The sequence below is a fragment of the Puma concolor genome, chromosome D2 (assembly GCF_028749965.1).
Source record: "Puma concolor isolate L17-30 chromosome D2, mPumCon1.1.hap2, whole genome shotgun sequence".
NCBI lineage: Eukaryota > Metazoa > Chordata > Mammalia > Carnivora > Felidae > Puma > Puma concolor.
Window position 1 is genome coordinate 49,315,940 of NC_141677.1, and position 20,457 is coordinate 49,336,396.

At 53.9% G+C, this 20,457-nt stretch overlaps 2 protein-coding genes and 1 long non-coding RNA gene across 4 annotated transcripts in view; 2 read left to right on the forward strand and 1 right to left on the reverse strand.

Moving 5' to 3' along the window:
- Nucleotides 1-20,016, reverse strand: part of RASSF4 (Ras association domain family member 4) — a 32,930-nt gene extending 12,914 nt beyond the window's left edge. For both annotated transcript variants that reach the window (XM_086680300.1, XM_025918121.2), the window contains exons 1-3: nucleotides 19,899-20,016; nucleotides 9,653-9,748; nucleotides 7,389-7,464 (exon numbers count right to left, since the gene is read on the reverse strand). In XM_086680300.1, coding sequence (XP_086536426.1) covers nucleotides 7,389-7,464; nucleotides 9,653-9,714 — 138 coding nt within the window. In that variant the 5' untranslated portion in view covers nucleotides 9,715-9,748; nucleotides 19,899-20,016. The remainder of the gene's footprint in view (nucleotides 1-7,388; nucleotides 7,465-9,652; nucleotides 9,749-19,898) is intronic.
- Nucleotides 510-1,955, forward strand: DEPP1 (DEPP autophagy regulator 1). The gene is made up of 2 exons (XM_025918126.2): nucleotides 510-703; nucleotides 1,274-1,955. The coding sequence occupies exon 2, from the start codon at nucleotides 1,300-1,302 to the stop codon at nucleotides 1,924-1,926; it is 627 nt and encodes a 208-aa protein (XP_025773911.1). The 5' UTR covers nucleotides 510-703; nucleotides 1,274-1,299; the 3' UTR covers nucleotides 1,927-1,955.
- LOC147576049 (uncharacterized) lies at nucleotides 5,580-9,304 on the forward strand. The gene is made up of 2 exons (XR_015241700.1): nucleotides 5,580-6,351; nucleotides 9,034-9,304. It is a non-coding gene; the product is annotated as an uncharacterized LOC147576049 (long non-coding RNA).
- Nucleotides 20,017-20,457: the final 441 nt, after the last annotated feature.

Here is a 20,457-nt window from a genome sequence, read left to right on the forward strand (position 1 = left end):
CTGCCCCCTATGGGATGGAGGGGAGGCCCTGTCAGTCTGCAGCTGTCTCTGGTCAAATCAGAAGGAAACCGAGGTCAGAGGAGGACCTCCGGGCTTCTGGGCAGCCCTCGCCGCACAGGTGAGGAAGTGCATGCAGACAGACACAGGACTAGAATGTGCTGTCCCAAGGCCTCATGTTTCCGTAAGTCAGGAAGTCATTGTGTACCCTCAGTTCTGGGTCTTAGCGAACACCTTCCTCCTTACTGGAGCCCCCTACTCCTCCCTCTGCCTTCCACTCCCTCACCCCTATTCCACTCGCCCCTACTCCACTCTTCCACAGGAATGGTGCCCCTCCCTCCCCTGCCCTGTAGAGTAAACATCCCCCAGGGCCTCCTGTAGCTCCAGGCTGGCTGCTGGGCCAAACCCCGCCCCACCCGGCTGTTTTCCTCCCAAAGCCTTCCTGTGCACTGCTATTTTTGGCCCTCGTGACAGTAATTGATGGCTGGTGGAAAAGTATAAAAGCAACGGCCACACCTCCAGGTTCACCAGACGGCTCCCGGAGGCCAGCGCTCCGGACAGGGGCCAGTTGTCCCCACATTCCACGCGGGACGCGGGACTCAGCCGGCTGGGCCTCCAGCCCTCCACCCTGAGCTCTGTGGGTCTTCCCAAGGACTGTCCTTGCTCATCCGGCATCCCTGCTCTCCCCACGTTCCCTCAGCTACAGGTAAGAGGGAGCAGCTTCCTTCTGGTTTGAGATAAAATGGAAAGGTTTTGTTTCTCTTCAAGGGCAGGGACCTACACAGCCTCACTGGCTACGAGAGACCAGGGGATGCAGTTAGCGGCTAATAGCTGCAGAGGGCGTCACATTAGAAGAGATTTCACGTGTAGGGTCATTCCATGTGTTTCTTACATCCTTTCCAGCGGGTATTTATAACCCTGTTTTTTGGACGGGTAAGGGTGGACTTGGAGAGGTGACCCTGCCATAGGTCCCCAGGTCAGGAACTGGCAGAGACTGGCTTTACTCCCAGGTTCCCTCTGACTCCAGTCCGTTAGGCCGGGTTCTCTTATTTGTATAGGTTCTTAAACTACAGGAATGACAGATTCTTAAGCACACGGTGTCCAGGGTTAGCAGGAAAGGGAGAGTCCAGGAGGTCCGAGCCTGGGCTTGGGTCTGCAGACTTCACTCTGCTCTCAGGCCCATGATTCACCTAGGCAGCCTCTCAGATGAGGGAGGGGACACAGGAGGGGTGACAGGATGGCAGACGCTCACCGCTGGTCCTCTGTCCACCAACAGGTTACTGCTCCCCATCGCCGGCAGCCATGAGGTCCCGGCTACTGGTTCCTGTGGCCCACCTGCCCACGATTCGGGAGACCTCGGAAGAGATGCCGCCCGGGGGGCCTGGGCAGGAACCCCTGGCCTCCCCCAGCCTGGATGACTACGTGAAGTCCATTTGTCAGCTGGCACAGCCCACTTCAGTGCTGGACGCGGCCACAGCCAGAGCCCAACTTGGCAGACCGCCCCAGCCAGCCCAGGCCTTCGAGACGAACTGCCCTACTGAGTCCCTACGGGACATCACTACCCGCTTCATTGGCCAGCAGCCTGCACCGCCCAGGGATGGTGCTGCTGACCCCTTGGACTGGCTGTATGGGGAGTCCCAGGAAAAGCAGCCAAGTAGGAGGGACCCACCGAGGCGGACTGGCTCCTCTGCTGACCCCTGGGGTCCACAGAGACAGATGGATGGTGGCAAGGCCCGAGGGACCCCCGGAGGGAGACTCTGTGACTCCAGGGTGCAGGGGCACTCTCTGGCAAGGCCCTCAAGGGACCGGCACCAAGGCTCCTGGCCTTCCAAGCCACTCTGTGGGACCGCAGCCTCCCCCCCACCCCCCCGCCACGGCAGCAGCCTCAGAACTCTCTATTTGCACCTCCCGGTGATCCATGAACTCTGACCCCTCCCAATAAAGGCTTCTATATAGAGCACGCTGGTCTGTGTCACCTTCTGGCCCTCTTCCCCTGCGGTGGGCGCTGTCCCCAGCAGGTCTCTGAGAGGGAGACACCTTTCTGCAGGGGCTGCCTGCCTTGGCATTTCATAGTGAGACCCCCTCCTCTGAAGAGTGAGAACAGCCTATCTGGCATGATGTGGTATTACTGACCCCGCTCGCACTGTTCCTTGCTGGATGATCACCTTGGGCAAGTGACTTAATGTTTCTGTTCATTGGTTTTCTCATGGGTAAAATGGGGTAATTAAAAGGACCTGTTTCCTCGGCTGTTGCTGATGAGTAAGTGGGATAAAACCCACATGCGTCATGGGGGGTGTGTTGTAAGCTCATACTCGGAGTAGCTACTGTCTATGCGGTGGCTTCAGGGTGGGGAAATGAGGTCGGTGGCAGGTAAGAAGCAAAGGTCTCAGCCCCACAGTGATTTCAGAGTGAAGCCCTGGGCACTCCAGAGTCAGCCTCCTGGCTCCCACCCTCAGAGCCTGTGCTCCAAATGGCCCAAGAGAAAACAGCATTTCCCCAAATGTGCCCGCTCGGGTTTGGGGGGAACTTATCACCAGGGTACCTGGGGGTATCTCAGTGGCTCCAGCTCACAAGTCCTGTTGTGTCATTGGGGGTGTGTTGTCCATGCTGAGGGCTGAGACAGAACCTGCACCAGCTCAGCTTGCAGACCAGGTGGCTCTGTCCTCACTGTCCCCATCCCTCCCTCCACCCAGGGGGCTTCTCAGCTGTGGGGCCAAAGTGCAGGCTGTTGTCCAGAGCCCTGCTCTTCGGCAGGTCTGGGGGCCAGGGCCTCGCTTCACATGACCTAAGGTCTGGGCCAGCCCTGGGTCCTCCAGCCTGGAGGCGTCTGGCAAGGAAGGAGGTGAGGGGGAGGAATAGGGGAGAGGAAGGGTCTCCTTCCTCAGAGAGGCAGGTGAGGCATCAGAGAACTCAAAAGAATCAGGCCTGAGGACCCATTACCTTGCTCCCTTGGGCCAGGTCAGAACTGGCTGACCCTGGTCAGTGCTCAAGGGACAGAGGGGAGAGGAGGAGGGCATTGCTGGGGCCACATTCAAGTTCACATTCTGCTTCAGTGTCCTCTGTCTCTTCTGCGGGCTATCAAACTATTTTCTTCCTTTCTTCTTCCATTCCTACTTTTTTTTTTCTGTTTTAAAATTGCTTTTCACTTTAAAAATGTTTATCTGCCCTCTTTTTGAAACATTTAAAAAAGTTTATTTATTTTGAGAGCGAGAGAGACAGGGAGAGCGACTGAACAATCAGGAGCAGGGGAGGAGCAGAGAGAGAGGGAGAGAGAGAGAGAGAGAGAGAGGGAGAGAGAGAGAGAGAGAGAGAGAGAATCCCAAGTAGGCTCCCTGCCATCAGCACAGAGCTCAACATGGGGCTCAATCTCACAAACTGGGGGATCATGACCTGAGCCGAAACCAAGAGTCAGATGCCCAACCGACTGAGCCACCCGGTGTCCCTATCTGCCCTCTTTTATGTGTGTTGAGTGGGGAGGCAGAATGTAAACCATACATTGAAAAGTTTCAGACAAGTAATTTACTCAGTTTCCTTATCTGTAAGATGCGGACACCAACCCTGCCCTCCACACCCCACAGGGTTGGGAAATGGGGCACGTACTCTTGGAGATGGAGTTAGAAACAACATATACGAATGCCTGCATCTGCCACAACCTGCTGGGCCCTGACCTTCGCTGGCAAATAAGCGTGGGGCAGCCTTCAGCCAGAACAGCCTTAGGAGGCGGCGGGGAGGGCTGACCTGGGAGTGGGTGCTGGCTGGTGCCCACAGGGGTTGGGCTTGCCTCGCTGTAGCCCCTTCTACGAAGCTGTGTGAACCAGGGTCAGAGGGAGGCAACTAAGGAGGAGTGAGGTTGGCCAATTCTCCCCAAGCTCAAAACCACGTGGCTGCATTTGGGACATCAGACAGGGCTCTGGCTCCTCTGCTAATATGTACTGAGATGAAAGAAGCTAATGGTATCTTCAGAAGGTGTCCCCCCACCCCCCCCCCCCCCGCCAAAAAAAGAATAAAGGGTAGGGGGAAGGGGTTTCTGGCATTATTCCAAGCTTCCCATGAGACACAACAGCCTAGGAGAGAGACCCTGTGATGGGGGTCCTATGGAGAAGTCTCTTCCCCACAGCCACCACTGGAGTGGGAAAGGACACAATGACCTGACCAGGGGGCAGCCTGGCAAGCGCTTTGGAGCTCTCAAGGGAACGCGTCCATGGCCGAGCACTCACCCCAGGTGCCAGTGGTCTGTCAACTGCCTGTCATTTCTGCCTCCAGGCCTTAGAGGAAGGGGGGGTCATTTTAAGAGGGAAGGGGATCCTGACTTTCCCCACCCTGGGAGAGACAGAGACCCTGAGCCCAGGCATGCTCCTCCCCTTTCTTCCCCTGCCCAGGAGCCTGGCGCCAAGGATGGGGACTGGGTGTTGCGTGTGCTCATGGCCACCAGGGGGAGAATCAGAGGCGGGCTCCCTGAGGGGGCCACACGCCCCTGCACGACATAAGGGTCCTGCTTTTCATCACAGTGATATATTTACCCACTGGTATTTCCAGGTGGTCCATTTTTCTCTCAAGAAGCCACCCAGCCCGGTTAAAATGCTTTGCTATCTTTCAAAAGGCACAGATGGCTCCAGGTTGCTGAAGCTCTTCATTGTAATACAAGCAAAAGTATCCAAAAGCAAAGTTTATAATACAATAGAGGAAGCGGGTGCCTGGGCCTCCTGAGTGGGGATTCCTTTGCCCTTTGGAAGCTGGGGGAGAGTTCACAGGGAAACACTTGCCCTAGGGTGTGGCCCCTGTTCCCTGACACACTTCATCTCTCCAAGGGCTCTGGACCCCCGAGGAGACATTGGGTGGCGGAGGGGGTGTCCCCAAACTGTGGCAGTCAGGCCACAGTTGCTCTGGGGGAAACCTAGTGACAATGGGTGGGGGAGGGGGGAGGTCTCTTCTGGGCCCCACATGGCTCTGTGAGGGCGCAGCCTGTGCTGAGCCCCTTGGTAGCTGGAAGGCCCCTTAGCTTGCTGATTGAAGGTGACAAGCAGCTGCCTGCATCCCCGAGGCCCCTCAAAGCTTAATGCTGGTAATGGCTGTTGCTGTGTTACAAATTCGGCGCCCACGCCTTGCAGCCACGCTGGCACCTTCCACTTACTGCAGTGTTTACCTTGCTGGAGACTTCAACTCTGAAGGCCTCAATCTCTTTGTCTGGAAAATGGCCATTCTGATGTCACAAAGCTCTTGTATGGTGAGAAACGAGTCGGAGGCAAAGTGCCTGGTGCCTGTCTGCCCCACCCCTGAGGAGAAGCCGGCCTGGGGTGGCCCCACAGTGCAAGTGCCTGCAACTGGGAATTCTCCGAGGTCCAGGAGGTCCCGGGGCTGCACTGAGAAACGGTGGAGGCCTGAACGCCGGGTGGTGGGTGGGTCACTAGGCCCTTGGTGTCCAGGAACCAGTCATGCATTTCAGCATCACAACTCGGTGCTGCCCAGGCCTACAGCCCGTCTCTATAGTGGCGATCACCTCCCGAAGACACATACTCGCTCAGGCTGGCATCCCCTTGATGGCTAAGGCTGTGGAAGTTTCCTGCAAGGTAGTTTCTGGCTCCGGGGAGATCAAGTCAGGTCCTCATACCTTTTTTAGGTTAGGAACATGAAAATCCCCAACTGTGGGGCGTTAACTTCTTACCACGGGGGCCCGTTGAGAATACCTCTTCCCCTTTTTGGGTCTCTCACTTTTCCATGTGGCCTGTCCCATCACACACAAACACAGGGCACAAGTTTGGGGCTTCCCAGCCCTGCTCCCCACACAACTGCTCCTACAGAGGGGACTGTCTTGGGGAATCCCAAGAGTCAAGACCAAAGTCTAAGAGTAGCAGTTCTCAAACTTGGCCTTCATCGCAATCCCCTGGAGGGCTTGTTAAAACACAGCTGGGAAGATAAAGAGTTTCTGAGTCAGGAGGCCTGGGGGAAGGAGGGTGATAAGAATTTGCATTTCTAGCCAGTTCCCAGGTGACTTTGAGGCTGCTGAGCAGAAACCACCTGTTGAGAGCTGCTGGGTCTTACGTCAATCACTGAATGGCCCAGGGCTAAGAAGCAGGGTGCAGCCAGAAGACCCCATCGCATGCCTCCAGCACAAGGACTGATGTGGGTCCAACTCCTCGCTTAGCATAGATTAAACTGTCCAGCACACTGGAGCTCGGGACTCATCTCAGCTTGCCCTGGGCCTGCACTTGCCGGTTAGTCACCCAGCATCTGTGCGCAGGTGCTACACCGTGCCTGGCCGGGGGACACGAAGCCGGGCGGCAAGAAAAGAAACCGCAAAAGCAGAGATAGCAGGGCGGTGGCATCAGAGCCCTTCCAGCAGCAGTACAGAGCAGGGTAAGTGGCCGATAAGACGCGTATCAGAGAGGCTGCTCTGCAGAAAGAAGAGCGAGAGCGAAGGAACAGTGCAGAGGGGCTGGGAGACAAGCTGTCAGGGCTGGCCCCAGGCCCTGTGCTGGGCGGCGGGTCCAGGGGAGGTGGCGTGCGAGGTTGGCGCAATTCCAGGTCACACTACTGGCAGGCCAGTGCTGCCTGGACCAGGAGCCAGCTGCTTCCCTCCCCTCCAGGCTCCGGAGCTGTGTGACAGTAGCCTGGCCTGGGCTGCGTTTCACTTACGGACGTGTTTTGTTTAGCCCGCTTGGTGTTTCGAGGTTTGGGAAATTGCACATGAAATTCCAGATGTCTAACTTCTCTGGCTCCCTGGAGCCCATCTTCCTGCACAGCAGCAATGGGTTCGGTCCGCAGGGCGACAGTGTCTGCAGATAGCACGTGCTCTCTCAAGTCCTCCACTCCCCACGCCTGCCCTGTCTCTCCCGTTCTGACCTGCCCAGCCACGTGAGCACCTTTTGGGGAGCTCTCCTCCATTTCAAGCCTTCTCTGATGTCTATTCTGATTGGCAACCACAGAGACTGCTCCCACGTCTTGACTGCCCTGTGAACTTGGGCAAACCCAAGCCCTGTGCTGAGTTCCTTATTTGTGCTGTGGGCTGGGCACAGAAGGGACTGGCTGTGCGGTCTTAAAGATTTTAGTCTCCAGGGTCCTGGCAATTCACGTAGGCAAAAATCTCACGTGGAAGGAGAAGAACTGCAGGTGATTATTTCCGTCTGCTCTGAACTCTTGCTGGGGGAGGGAGAGGGAGGGGACGCTCTGACCCTCAGCACCCCTTACGGGACGTCCGGGAGAGAGAGCTGGTAACCTGGTCTCTAACTCAGAAGATGGGCGGCCTCATACTTCATTATCCTAACTGGGACACTTCTCAGAGTGAAGGGAAAGGTCTTAATAATGACCCTGGAATAGCAGGTATAAACCAGGACTGTCTTCAACAATCCAAGATAAACGGTGACCTATGAATAAAGAAGAGAAACTGGCCTTACCTCTCGGTGTCTCAGCTGAAAGCTTCTGCCCTCGTGGTAGCAGTTGTAAGTTTTTAGCAAGCTTAAGAGCTCCGACCTAAAAAGGTAAACACACATATAATCTTGGGGCGTGGCAGGGCTTTGGGACGTGATGATACAGGTCTCGCCAGCCACACATAATCAGTTTAGAGACTAGACTCTGCCATCAGACACATGCCTTTTAGTCTTTTAGAGGTTTCCACATGACAGGCCTTGTGTAAGGTGTAGGGCTGGGAAGAGAAGGAAGTGAGCTCACAGACGGCCCATAGAATTGTGCAAATGGTGTTTGCATGCTTTCACTATCACAGATAAGAGTTCCCGAAAATCTCCTTGTACTTTACTTCTGAGTCATTTCCTCAATAAATCCCCGGGATTGGATTATTGGCATTTTAAAGACGCTTGCTTCCCCCTCGCCCCCCCTCCCTCCCACCAATATTACTTCCTGTGAGTGCCTGGTGTGGCTGCTCTGGGGGCATCATGAGGGGTGTCTACCTCTTCCTCATCCTGGCTTTCTGGAGGTCTGACCAAGAGGTGAAGGTGACAGCTGTGAGATAAGATCCCGAAGGTCTGAGGGAGGCCACTCTGCCCAAACGCCTTCTCCCCAGAATAAAGGGAAGCCTTAGCGGATAGAAGCCGGTCCCTGCGCCCAAGCTGGGCTCTGCCAGGGAGTGCAGTCGAACAGATAAGAAATGCAAGGCACGCGTGTGCTTTTAACCCTTCTAGCGGTCACATCACGAAGGAAAACAAAACAGGTGAAATTAATTTTCATAATGCATTTTATTTTATGACACAATATATCTAAAATATTTTCATGTCCACATGTAATCAATATGAACATGATGAATGAGACCTTGTTCATTATTTTATTTTGTAATAAGTGTTTGCCACCTGTATTTGGTATTAATATATGAACGTTTTACATAAACGTTATTAACGAGATCTTGTTCATTATTGTATTTCGTAATATGTCCTCGCCACCTGTCTTTTATATTAACTGTACTTCTCCGCCCATAAGTCACGTGCTTGGCGGCCACACGTGGAAGTCACTCCCCTGCTGGCCGGGGCCGCTTTAGAACCTCTCTGGGCAGTGCCTTCACTGACACTGGAGCACTCCAGGGAGTGGATAAGCAAAACCCGCCGTTGGTGCTCTGGTGTGCTGCCTGATGTGGGGATGACGGTAACTGATGACGGAGGTGATTCACTTGTGGTTCAGTTAATGTCATGGCGTTAACATTGCAAGAGTCAATGCTGCATGTTCGCTGTGCTTGTAGGTGTATCAATACTGAACATAAACTTATTAGGATTATACACATGAAATTAATCATGTTATGGCTATTGTTATGACTTTCCCCAAAACTATATTGTTTTGAGAGAGAGAGAAAGAGAAACAGAGATAGAGAACGAGCAAGCAGGGGAGAGAGGCAGAGAGAGAGAGAGAATGAGAGAATCCTAAGCAGGCTCCACCATTCCGAGACCCTGGGATCATGAGCTGAGTTGAAATCAAGAGTGAGCTGCTCAACCGACCGAGCCACCCAGGCGTACCTAATGTTATTCTCATTATAAAATTTAAACCGGGAATGTGAGAGTATGGGCAGCACCGTGAATGGGATGCTGTCTGTTTTCTCAGGTGTCTAACTGGAGGACCCAGGAAGCAGCTCAGCGAAAGCTAGGAGGCTGGCTTTTCTTCAAGGAGGCAAATAGGAGCTGCCCAAATCTAGAAAATATTTCGACCCAGCACGCAAAAAGCAAGAGAAAATGAAAACTTAACGTTAGTTCAGAAATACATTTGAATAAATACTCCAAGCATTTTTTTTATGGTAAGACGGAGTAAATAAAATTGAAAATAAGCCAAGCTAAAAAATCATCATGTCAATAAAATATGCTTTCTTCAAGAACAACTCTAAACCTATTTTGAGGTTTTTTTTTTTTCCCCAAACTGTTTGACACAATAAGAGTATTCGTATTGCTCTAGCTTTTGAATAAATTAAATGCCATCTGTGCAGAGTCACAGCGGACATGGCCATGCTTTCCTGCTTTTGCGGGCCTGAGGGGGCAGGGGTCAAACCCTCAACCCAAAGAGATCCTTGATCTCCAGGGCGCCAGGCTTCAAAAAGAAGTGCCCCCATCACTGTCCCTGGGGCAGGCACATCGTCCTATCTATGAAAAGTGCCCAGAATCCCTCTACCCAAAGGCTGCCCATGGCAGGGAGTGACCACCAGACCCCCTCCCTGTACACAAAGGCTTACTTCAGGATGGACTTGCTGTCACTGATGGGAACATGAGAACTGGGTGGACAATCTTCCTTCATGTTCTCCTCTTGTCTGTAGCATCAGGGAGGCTACCTGCAGGGAAGAGGAGGAAGAGCATACAGACAGGTGAGCCGGAGAAGGAAGTGCTGGCCAGTGCAGTGCCCAGAGTCCTGTTGTGCAGGCCTTGTGGCTCCAGCCTCACCTCCCCCCTCCCACCCCGGGGCACAGGGTGGTCATAGCTCTGAAGGATCAGGCTCAGAGGACTTAATGGGGTCCCACACCCCACACGGGGCAGCCACGTTTCCCTCGGCGGGAGACAAGGTCAGAACTGCTGAGCTAGCTGGCACCCAGTACCAGCCCAACAGCCGCCCTCCCCGAACCTCTCCATAATCCCTAGGGATCTGGATCCGTCTCCTAAATGTTTCAGACCACAGGCTCTCTTGCCTCAGCTGGGACACCCTAAATGATGGCTACTGCCTCCATCACTCCTCCAGCCCCCCAAAGCACCCTGGGCCTTTCTCCTTCATTCCCACTGAGCCCAGGCTGGTGGCCCTTTGGAACCAGCACACCTGGGCCAGCTCTCCTGGTGATGGGTTAGTCAGTACTGGGGTCACTACATGCTGGAGACGGTGTTGAGCATTTTCTATGAATTATCGTTTTTACTCCTTACAACAACGGTATAAGGTAAGTACTATCCTCGTACCATTTTATGGGCGAGAAAACAGGAACAGAAGTTAAGAACTTTGCCCAAGATTCCCAGTGAATCGGTGGCAAAGTCATTGTTTGAACATAAGCATTTAGATCCTAGATCCTGGTCACTAAAACCATCTCGCACAGTGACTTAGACCCTCCAGACTTCCTTTTCTTATCGATGCAATGGGGTAATCTCTATAAAGATTATAAGATTGCTAGTTGATTCACACATGAAACCGTGTATTCACAACCCAGAAGGCTTCACGGAGTTTCTTAAACCCTCCTGGGGAAATCCACTAGTGTTTTTTTCTATCTTGTTGGCATCTTCTGCGCAGATTTCTACTTCTTTCCCTCTCCAACTTACCCTGGCTGAGAGCTTTCTTATTGAGGCCCCCCCGTGTGTCAGGCAGTGAGCCACAGTACCTCCCTCTCTCCCTATCCCAGTCATGGCCCTGTCTGTACCTCTCGTCTCAAGATGCAGCTAGGACTCTGAGGGGTTAAGTCACACTGGGAAGTGGCACAGACAGGGCGCACAGCCTGTCCTTCATATCACAGAGTGGCTCCTTCCCCAAACCCCAACATCTGTTCACACAAACCTGGCTCAGTCGGGTCTTCCCCACCTGTGTGTGTGCAAATGTTCCTGGGGGTTCGGGGTCAGGTTCAACTGCTGCTGTGTCAATGCCCTCAAAGTGGACAGGGTGCTCCATCCCCTTGGGCCCTGACTCCCTAGCTGAACACACGCTCCTCCCACTTGTTTGATATCACCCACAAACAACACAGGCTTGCTTTCTGTGTTGGTGGGTCAGGCCCGAATGAGCATTCGATTCTGGAAGCAGGGGAAACAGGGAGAAGGGGAATGGATTGAGGGAGGTGGGCTTCTCAGTGACCTCAGAATCATCCTAAAAATACCTCCCTTCTCCCTGGGTCTAGAGAGAAGCAAAACAGGGTCTAGACAGAGGTCAGACCCTACCTCCATAGGGCACAGGGCAGGGCGCTATGGGGTTCTGGAGCGGGGGGCCTCACTGCTGGGCAATAGGATTTCAAAATCGGGTTTCGGGTCCTCAGCAGCTCAGTCTCCAGTGGAAAAAACTGCTCTGCAAGGCTCCCTCTCTGAGGAGTTCTTCAAACGTTTCCATGCAGAGCTGGCTTCAGCCCAAGAAAAAAGTATCTGAGTTTCTCACTCAACGCTGTTTCTGTGGGTCCCTGGCACAACTGTGTCTTGCTTTACACAGGCTCATTACCGGAAGGGAAGAGCTGGATTTACCCAGAAGCAACAGCAGGCGGTTTTCCCTCTGGCCTCCTCTGTAACCAGCTTCTCTCCCACCCCTTCTCACTTCCTGCTCTCAGCTCTAGCTTCCCTGAGCTGCTCTCATCTCGCCTACTGTGCTCTCTGCTTTGTTCTCCTTTTGGGTCTTGATGGAGCTATTCTTGTCCAGAAAACAGCCCACTGCTTGCCCTGTATTCTGCAAGCTAGCTCTGCCAGGAAACCCTTGCCAGAGTGGTCCCCTCCTCTAGTATCAGGAAAGGCTCCTCTCTAGTCCAGCACCTGCTCTGGGCTCCTGGATGTTCTGGGCCCGCAGGGCCTGACCCATTGAGTGGGTGGCTGACAGGACGATGGGGGAGTACATGTAGGGGAGGTGGGAGGGGAGGCTGAAGCCGCAGACCTCCGCACCACGGATGATACTTTTCTGGCTCACCTCTTGTTTCCAGCCCCGAGCCCGAGCCTGACACACAGCAAGAGGCCCATAGATGTCTACTAAATTATTGGATGGATTTGAGAAGCCTCATGGGGTCCTCCAAAGTCAACTTTCCCAGAGTTGTGCATCCCCAACTGGAATAAAACACGTAAAAGTCTCCAGGGGCTAGGAAAGTGACTCAGCTGAGACACTGGTCAGTGGAGTCCATGGGGAACAGGGAGACACATTCCTTCTCTGGAGGGGCAGCTCTTCTGGCGTTTCATGAGAAGCCAGAAATCTGCATCTGTAAGGGCTATATTTCACTGTTTGGAGTTGGACACTGTGGCAGAGACATCGCCCCTGGGATGACCTGTGATCACTCACATTCCTCCACCCCCCCCCCTCCCCCGGGTGGCCATGTGACTAACATGTCACACGCTACACATAAGAGGTGTTGTGTGTGTCACTCTCAGCCTAGTGCCTCCAAGCCAGCCTGTGACCCCATTCTTTGCCGTGGTGATCCAGAAAGCCACATGTCCCGATTGGTGCAGCTTCCAGATGGTCAGCCTGGGTCCCAGAGCGCCTCTGCGGACTAGAGCTCTCTGCCAACCCATGGCGGATATGGACTGGGAAAGGGATTTAAATAAATCTAAGCTGCTGGTGTCTCAGGGATCTGTTACTGCAGCATAATCTACACTATCCTAAGGCTGTAAATTATTCAATTAAAACTATATAGTTAAAAATAAAATGTAGCTAGACAAAACATACTTGCAATACAGATGCCTTTAGCGGGGCTCTGGCGTGTGACTTCTGATTCATGACAGGACCCAGTTTACAATACTTTGATTCTCCTACAGCATGTGGGGACTATGCTGATTTTGCTCTATTTAGGAGGAATACTTATAAGTGAAATCTCTGTAAGTCAAGCAGTGATCAGTTACAGCTCTGGGCCAGGGGCTGCTAAAGACCCTCATGGCTCTAGCTTCCTGCCTTTTCCTCTCTGAGCCTTCATTTTCCCATCTGTACAATGGGGATATTGATCTCCAGCAGGTTAGACATTTTCTTAACTATAGAAGACTTTTTTTTTAATTTTAATTTTTTTTATGATAATGTCAAGTTTAATCTGCCAAATATACAAGTGGGGCTTGTGGAGCATGTTCTCCCTGGGTGCTGCACAGGAAACAGAGGTGTCTTGAAATGATCAACGGGCAAGGTTAAGAATGGGCCCTGGCTCTGGCCAGAAGGGTGGGAATGGGGTCGGGAAGGGCAGAGAGGACTGGCTGGGGAGGAGCCGTGACCCTCAGGGACCCAGGGCCACAGGCTCCTGGACAACAGCCCCTCTGAGTGAGCACCCAGGCAACACAGACCAGGGCTGGTTGTTGCAAACTCGTCAGCAGCCACCCCTCCGCACAACCAGCCCCTACTGTGTAATCTACGGGACAAACGGAAGCTCTTCGTACCCTACCTCCCAGGCTTCCCCAACAAGAGTTCTGAATTCTTAAAATGGCAAAAACATTCAAATGGTTACGTAGGAAATGCTGTCCTGCACCCCACCATGCCCCCCCCCCGTGATTTTTTTTTTTTACATTTTATTTATTTTTGATAGAGAGCACAAGTGGGGGAGGGGCAAAGAGAGACGGAAATACAGAATCCGAAGCAGGCTCCAGGCTCCGAGCTGTCAGCACAGAGCCCCACGCGGGGCTCGAATCCACAAACCGCGAGATCATGACCTGAGATGAAGTCGGACGCTTAACTAACTGAGCCACCCAGGCGCCCCTCCGCCAAACGCTTTCTAGGCCAAGATGAAATGGAAGCCTGGTTCCACTGAACTTTGTTCACATGGAATATTTATGCAAATCAGATTAAAAGGGGCTGCTTGGGTTGACAGTGAGGTGGGTGGCCGGGACCCCCCATCCAGGGCTTTGCCTAGGGCTCTGTATAATATTATTTGCAAAGCACGGTACAAAGTAACACATGAAACCTTCCAAGCACTGGCTTTCAGGAGAACTTTGCCCTCCAGAATCTGCTTTTTAAAAGGACATGACCAACAGGCTGAGCGGCTCTAGCCGGAGTCAGGTGGCATCAGCGGGGGGGATGGGGTCAGGAGGAAAGTGGAGAAGGGTCCTGGATTATAGGTGGTCAAGTGAAGAAGGAAGGGGGAAGGCAGCCCATAAAGTAAATACCTTAGCTCGGCAGGAATGGAGAATGGGGTTGCACACTGTCCCAGGGGAGGGCAGGAAATGAGTGAGCAAGGCTGCAGGTAGGCAATAAAAGGCCCACTTCAACAAAGGGGGTCTCTTCCAACTTGCTGGGCTGGGTCTGAACCTTATGTGGCGGGAACCTTGCCCCCTAGAAAAACAGTGTCTTCTTTGAGAGAATGACGGACTTCTGATATGCATCATCTGTCTGTCTGATTCTCACATGTCCACCCTTCCACCCGGAGGAGACAATGTCTCCACCTCCCTGAGTTCCAGACCTGAGCTTGCGGTCACTCATAAGATCTCCACTCCAAATCTGAACACTGTGCCTTTGTGCGTTCTTTACCAGACTGAATGTTGAGATGATTTTCATTCATTTTGATAAGCCCAGTGTCTTGTGGAGCTCTAAAGTGAGGTGTACATGCACCTTAGAGGTGTCCTAGAGATAAGTGCCGAATGAGAGAGTTGCAAGGGAGGGAGAGAGAGAAGAGAGCAACAGGAAGAAAGCAAACAGAGATCCCTCTCTGTTTGGAACATGTTCCTGAAACTGCCCCTTTTTAAATATTCACTCTCTTCGTGCACTGGACATGGCCTTAGCGAATCTCTTAGTGGAGTGCTTTTCAACCTTTAATGAAAAGCACAATCTCATATTTACAGGCAGAAGTCCAACGCACAAATGGATTATAGCAAAGCTACTTTGTGGGGTGCCTAGGTGGCTCAGTCGGTTAAGCATCCAACTTGGGCTCAGCTCATGATCTCGTGGTTCATGAGTACACGCCCTGCATCAGGCTCTCTGCTGTGAGCACAGAGCCTGCTTTGGATCCTCTGTCCCCCTTTCTCTCTCTGCCCCTCTCCTGTTCTCACTCTCAAAAATAAATACACATTTAAAAATTTTAAAAATAAAAATCTTAAAAAAAAAAAAAAAAAGCAAGGTTACTTTGGTTGAAGCTGGAGCGGGGGAGAGGACGGGCTGGGGCTGGCCTGCCACCCTGGCGCAGTCCAAAAACCAGAGTGACAGATGCAGCTGGGCAGGCCAACCCTCTGGCCCTGGGATCCAGCCCTCTTTGTCCTGGCCTCCACCCCTCCCCCAGGGCCCCAGGGCACACAGCTCTGGTCTCCAGGTTTTCTTCCCCAGGCCAGTCTAGGCTCTGTTCCCAACCAGAGACTCATACAGCAGCCAGGGCTCCTTGTCCCCCAGAGAAGGGCCCCCGGGGCGACCTGCCAGCCATGGTTACCTACCTGTCCCCAGTGAACAAGCAGTGAACTGTTTTTGCTTTCCACTTCAGTGGCTGCTCCATCAGCCATGCAGAGGGGCTGCTGAGGACAGCAGGCACCACAGCCTGCCCTTGCTATTGTCTCTGGCCTTTGGTTTGGGACAAAGGACACTGAAGCCTTTACAACTGCTAGGCTTGGCCCATCTCTCCCTTGTTTGTGGTCATGGAGCCGGTTATCACAGAAGAAGGCAGCTTTGTGGCCCTTTGGGTCACCATGACAGCCCGATTCCTACTGGCCAGGGCCAAAGGGGAAAGAAAGGCTAAGCGAGTGGGGTTTCCAAGAAGCCAACTGAGTACATTTGAAAGCCTTTTCTTTCACGACTCCGCGCTGCCTACTTTTCCCTCTTACAATGCCCTCTCTTTTCCTGAAATGATGGCAAAAATAGATGGTCATTGTCCTCACTTGGCAAAACGGTCAATGCGTCACTATCCAAATTAAAATGCTCCGGGGATGTCTGTGAGATCTGGGGGCTTGGTAACCTCTGTTCTAACGCTTCCTCAAGTTATGATTATTCTCTTATTTAGGCATGACTACAATCCAATGTGTAAATAAAGCGACGCGGGAAGCAAAAGAAAGGAGGACAGAGGTGTGGGGCCCAGGATGCTCCTGCCAGAAGGAGGCAGGCTCCGAGAGAGAGGGCAGGTGCAGGGACACTGCCTCGCATTCCCGGGAAGCCGATGTACTCCGCTCAGTAGCCCATGACCAGCCAGGGGCAGCAGGGGGCACTGGAAAGAAGGGGCCTTAAAGGGCCCCCCTCCCAACCCCCCAGCACCTGTCAGCCAGCAAATGGTGGAGCTTGGCCACGGAGGAAGCTGCAGTGCTTGCTGGTACCAGCTGCCTCCGAGAGGACGTCTGGTCGCACACGGGCTGCCCCTCAGCGACACATTTTTGCTGAGAAAGCCAGTTGTTGGGATGCAGACAGCAGACAGCGACTCAGCAGCTGCTGCCCCCCGCCCCTCCACACTGCTGTCCTTACCCTCCCCTCCATATCCATGGCTGTCCACCCCCCTCCCTCTGCCGCCATCTGCCCGCTGGCTCAGCCACAGCCCTCCTTGCCTCAGCACGGTAGCTGGGAAGGAGGTCCCAGGAGGACACTGTGTGAACTCCAGATGGTGGTGATGGTGGCTGAGGGAGGGCAGGAGAGGTGGCCGCAGAGACAGCAGCCACTCCACTCACTGCCTTCTTCTGGGCTGACTCACGGACCCCAACTCGCCTTTACTGCATCCTCCCGCCTCCTGGGCTCCCACCAACAGGTCTCCCTGAGCCCATTCTGGCACCCGGGTCTCCCTGACACCATCGCCCTTCCTCTGAAGAGCCTGGCCCTCTGTCCACACGTAGGCTGGCCTTCCTTATGGCTTCTCACCCAAGCGCACAGGCAGTGCTCACCCAGCCCCCTGTGGCAGGATTTTGGGCTTCTGCTCTTGCTCTCGAGGCACGGCAGCTCGAGGCAAGAAAGCCATTTCCGACCCTCCTGCTTGCTCTCTCACACACACTTGGCCATGTGGGACCCTTCCTTGCCTATGGAAGAGGGTGTCTATGGAAGCAGGAATCCCCTCAGCCATGCTTTTTGGGCCAGACAGGTGCTCAGAATGACCAACAGCCTGAGTGTCTGGGGCCAGAGGTGCGGGGGGGGGGGGGGTGGGGGCAAGCCCTCCAAGGGTTCAGTGCCAGCTGCTGTTGGGCCACACCGGGTGCCCTCTGTGGCTTCCCCCACCCCTGCTATCTACTGCACCAGGCCTGTGCGCCAAGGGCAGTTGCTGGAGGTGGTTTCTTGTGACACATAGTGGGGCTCAGAATCTTCTGGGCCATTGAGCCCTTTGGAATCTCTTGAAATAACACACACTCCCCAGAAAAATGCACATGTGTGCATGAGTGTGCAAGTGTGTGCACCAAATTTGCATACTACCGCAGGGGCCTTGGGAAGTCCCTATTCATGTGCCCCTGGATTCCCAGAGCCCAGGTTAAGAACTCTGCTGAAACGTGTCACAGCAAGAGGGAGGAGGCAAAGGGGCATCCCAGAGAGAAGTCTGGGTGTGGGTTTCGCTGCAGCGTCCATGTGGCATGTGACGTCACCACGTTGTGCCAGCCCTTGGGCCTCAGTTTAACCAGGATTGTACCGGCAGCTGATCTAGAGCATCTTCAGGGCTCTTCCCAGCTCTGCAGCTATGGGGCTGCATGGCCTCCCTGCTCCCATCCCCCAAAGTCAGGCAGGGCAAGGGGAAGGGGTTCCAAATCTCTCCCTCAGCAGTGCCTCCTGGGGAAGGAGGTCAGACAGCCAGAAAAGAAAACTGAGCAAACTATAAGTTCCCCTTTCACTAGAGCAGAAGCTCTGGGAAGTGTAGCTGCTTTCTATTTGGTTTTAATTTACTTGAAAACAATTCCAAAACACTTCCTTCACTGTACTCTGTGACCAGATAACAACCCAACCTTTATAAGGATCCGGGTTTCAAGCTCTGCTCTGTGATTCTTCAGCTGTGTGACCTGAGGCCAAGTCCCGTTCCCTCTCTCAGCCTCAGGTCCCTCATTAGTTGAATCACTGACCGCTATAAGATGGGCCTCACAGCAGGCTCACCCATAATAAACTGAAGCTCTCATGATAGGGCATAACGGGGTGTGCTCTGGAGATGGGGACAAGGGACTCAAAGAGGGTGTCAGTCCTTCCCTGGAGTGGCTGTGAGCAAGGACATATGGCTGAGTTTGCTCTCAAAACCAGGGCCCAGGTCCCCAGAGGCCCAGTCCAGAGTGCCTTCCGGTAGACCTCCTGGTCAGGGTCTCCCTGTGAGGCTTCGCACTTACAGGATCTGAACTGAGACATGCTGAGTTCTGTTCATGTCCTTTGTTCTCTGTCATTGTCCAGGTGACCTTGACCCAGGGGGACCCTGGACCTTCACTCTGTTCTCGACCTCCAGGCCACCCACCGGAGTCTCAGGGTGGAAATATGGCCTCCCTTCCCACTTTCACAGGGGCTGTTTAATCAGTAGCGTCAACCTCATTTTCGCTGTCAAGTCGAACCACCAGCACTACCCACACAGAGAATGATGACAAGAACTGCTGAAAATACACTTCACCACCGACAGAGAGCTGAACCACACCCCATTACAACTTCCAGCCAGAAATGTTTCGACTTAAGTTTAATGCGGTTCATCTTTTCTGCTCACCCTTCCCCTTCTCCCCCCCCCCCCCTTCTCTCCTCTCTCTCAGTCTCTCCTTCCTCCCTTCCTCCCTTTCACACCTCTCACCCTGGTGGTAGCAGCTCAGGGATTATACTGGAGAGCAGGAGGCAAGCAGACCTGCATTAACCTGTCAGTTCTACCAATTCACTGCGGGTATCTTTTTTTTAAATCATGGCTACTGGCAACAAATCTTGACTGTACCCTGAGCAGTTAAACTATAGAGAAGCTAGGAAGGGTTTCTTCTGCCAGTGCAAGTGTGAGGCTTTGGAGTCTAACCTGCCTGGGTTCAAATTCCAGAATCCTAGTCCCACTTGCTGGGACTTTATTTAATTTGCTTATGAAGTGAGTTTACTAAAGCTTTCCTTACAGTGTTTTAAGAAAGCACTGACCAGCACTAACCCTGCACTGATCCTGGTGTGGGAGGAGGCTCTCCCTCCCACAGGGCTGTGCCCCATTGTAAAAACACTGAAGCATCTCTTGGGGATTAGAAGTGCCTGATTGAGTGTCAGGAGCTGGGGCGGCGAGGGGTGGGGGGTGGGGGTTGGAATAGGATGGTGGGCAGGGTGAGCTCTGAAGTCAGCTGCTGAAATGAATGAGACCTGGCCCAACAAAGTCTGAGTTCAAATCCTGTCTCAACCACTGACTCATCTGGGTGAAACTGGACAGTTCCATAACTCTCCATGCCTCAGTTTTCTCATCTGAAAATGGGGAAAATGAAAGTATCAGGGCTGTGAGAAGTAGGTGCCGTATTGTGCTAATGACCTTTGCACAGGTCTGGGAACAAGGCAAATCCTCGGTAAATGGCGTGGTGAGGCAAGCCCCTCCTTCTGCTATTATCTCGGCGCCGGTTTTCCATCTGTGAAATCCGAGTTGTGCCAGAGCCTCTTGGAGCCTCTCCCCACAACTAAGATCAATGCTTCTAGGATAGTGCCTAAGATGAGAGGCAAACTGGGCAAAGGTGTAGCCTGCGGCCGCTCTCACCCATCGTGCTCAGGTTTGAGCCCCTGAGGTGCCTTCCCTCTGGAGAAGGTGCCTGGCGCAGTGCCCACTCTCAGCAATGGCCGGGGCTGCGCCAGGCTGGCAGGGGGAGGGAACTCTGCACGCGGCAGCCAAGGGGCACCGGTGCCCAGGCTCCAGAGCCCATGGCTGGGGGCGGTCTTGGGCTCGGGGACGGAGGTGACGGTGCTCCGTGGATGCCCCCAAACTCTCCTGCCTCTGCATCACTCACCGTCCGCTCATCGCGCCGTCCAGAAGCCGCTGCCGGTGCTGTGCCCTCGCCGGCACTCGAGCTGTGTAGGCAGCGCTTACTGCCCCAGTTCCCTGGGGCTTAGCGCGTAGGGCCCGCCCCTCGCCCGGCGCCGGCCAATGGCCCGCTCCATGTGTCCCTCTGCGCCCCGCCCCTCCCCGCCTCTCCCCGCCTCTCCCCGCCTCTCGCCTCGCGCAGGCCAATGGCGCCGCCGCGTCCGTCCCGCCCCGCCCCGGGCACACAGGGGAGGGTGGGCTTCGGGCGGTGCCCGAGACGCAGCGAAGAAGGTTCGGGGACTCAGGCCGGAGAGGTGGCCCCGCGTCACGACGAGGGCGCCCTGAGACGCTTGGAGGAAGCAGTCCCGACTCTGCTGGGAGGGTCCGGTGCGTGGGCGGAGTCTGGGACCCTTGGGTGATCAGGACCCTTGGGTTTCCAACAAAGGCCACTTCGTGGGTACCAAAATTTCTAGTGTGCACTGGGGAGGATGTTATCAGTTAAAGCCAGGCCGTTGTCATCTTTTTTGCTCAAGGGGCACCTGTGT

Bases quoted from the DNA above. Each gene is read 5' to 3' on its own strand.
- DEPP1 (XM_025918126.2), top strand. From the start codon at position 1,300: ATGAGGTCCCGGCTACTGGTTCCTGTGGCCCACCTGCCCACGATTCGG.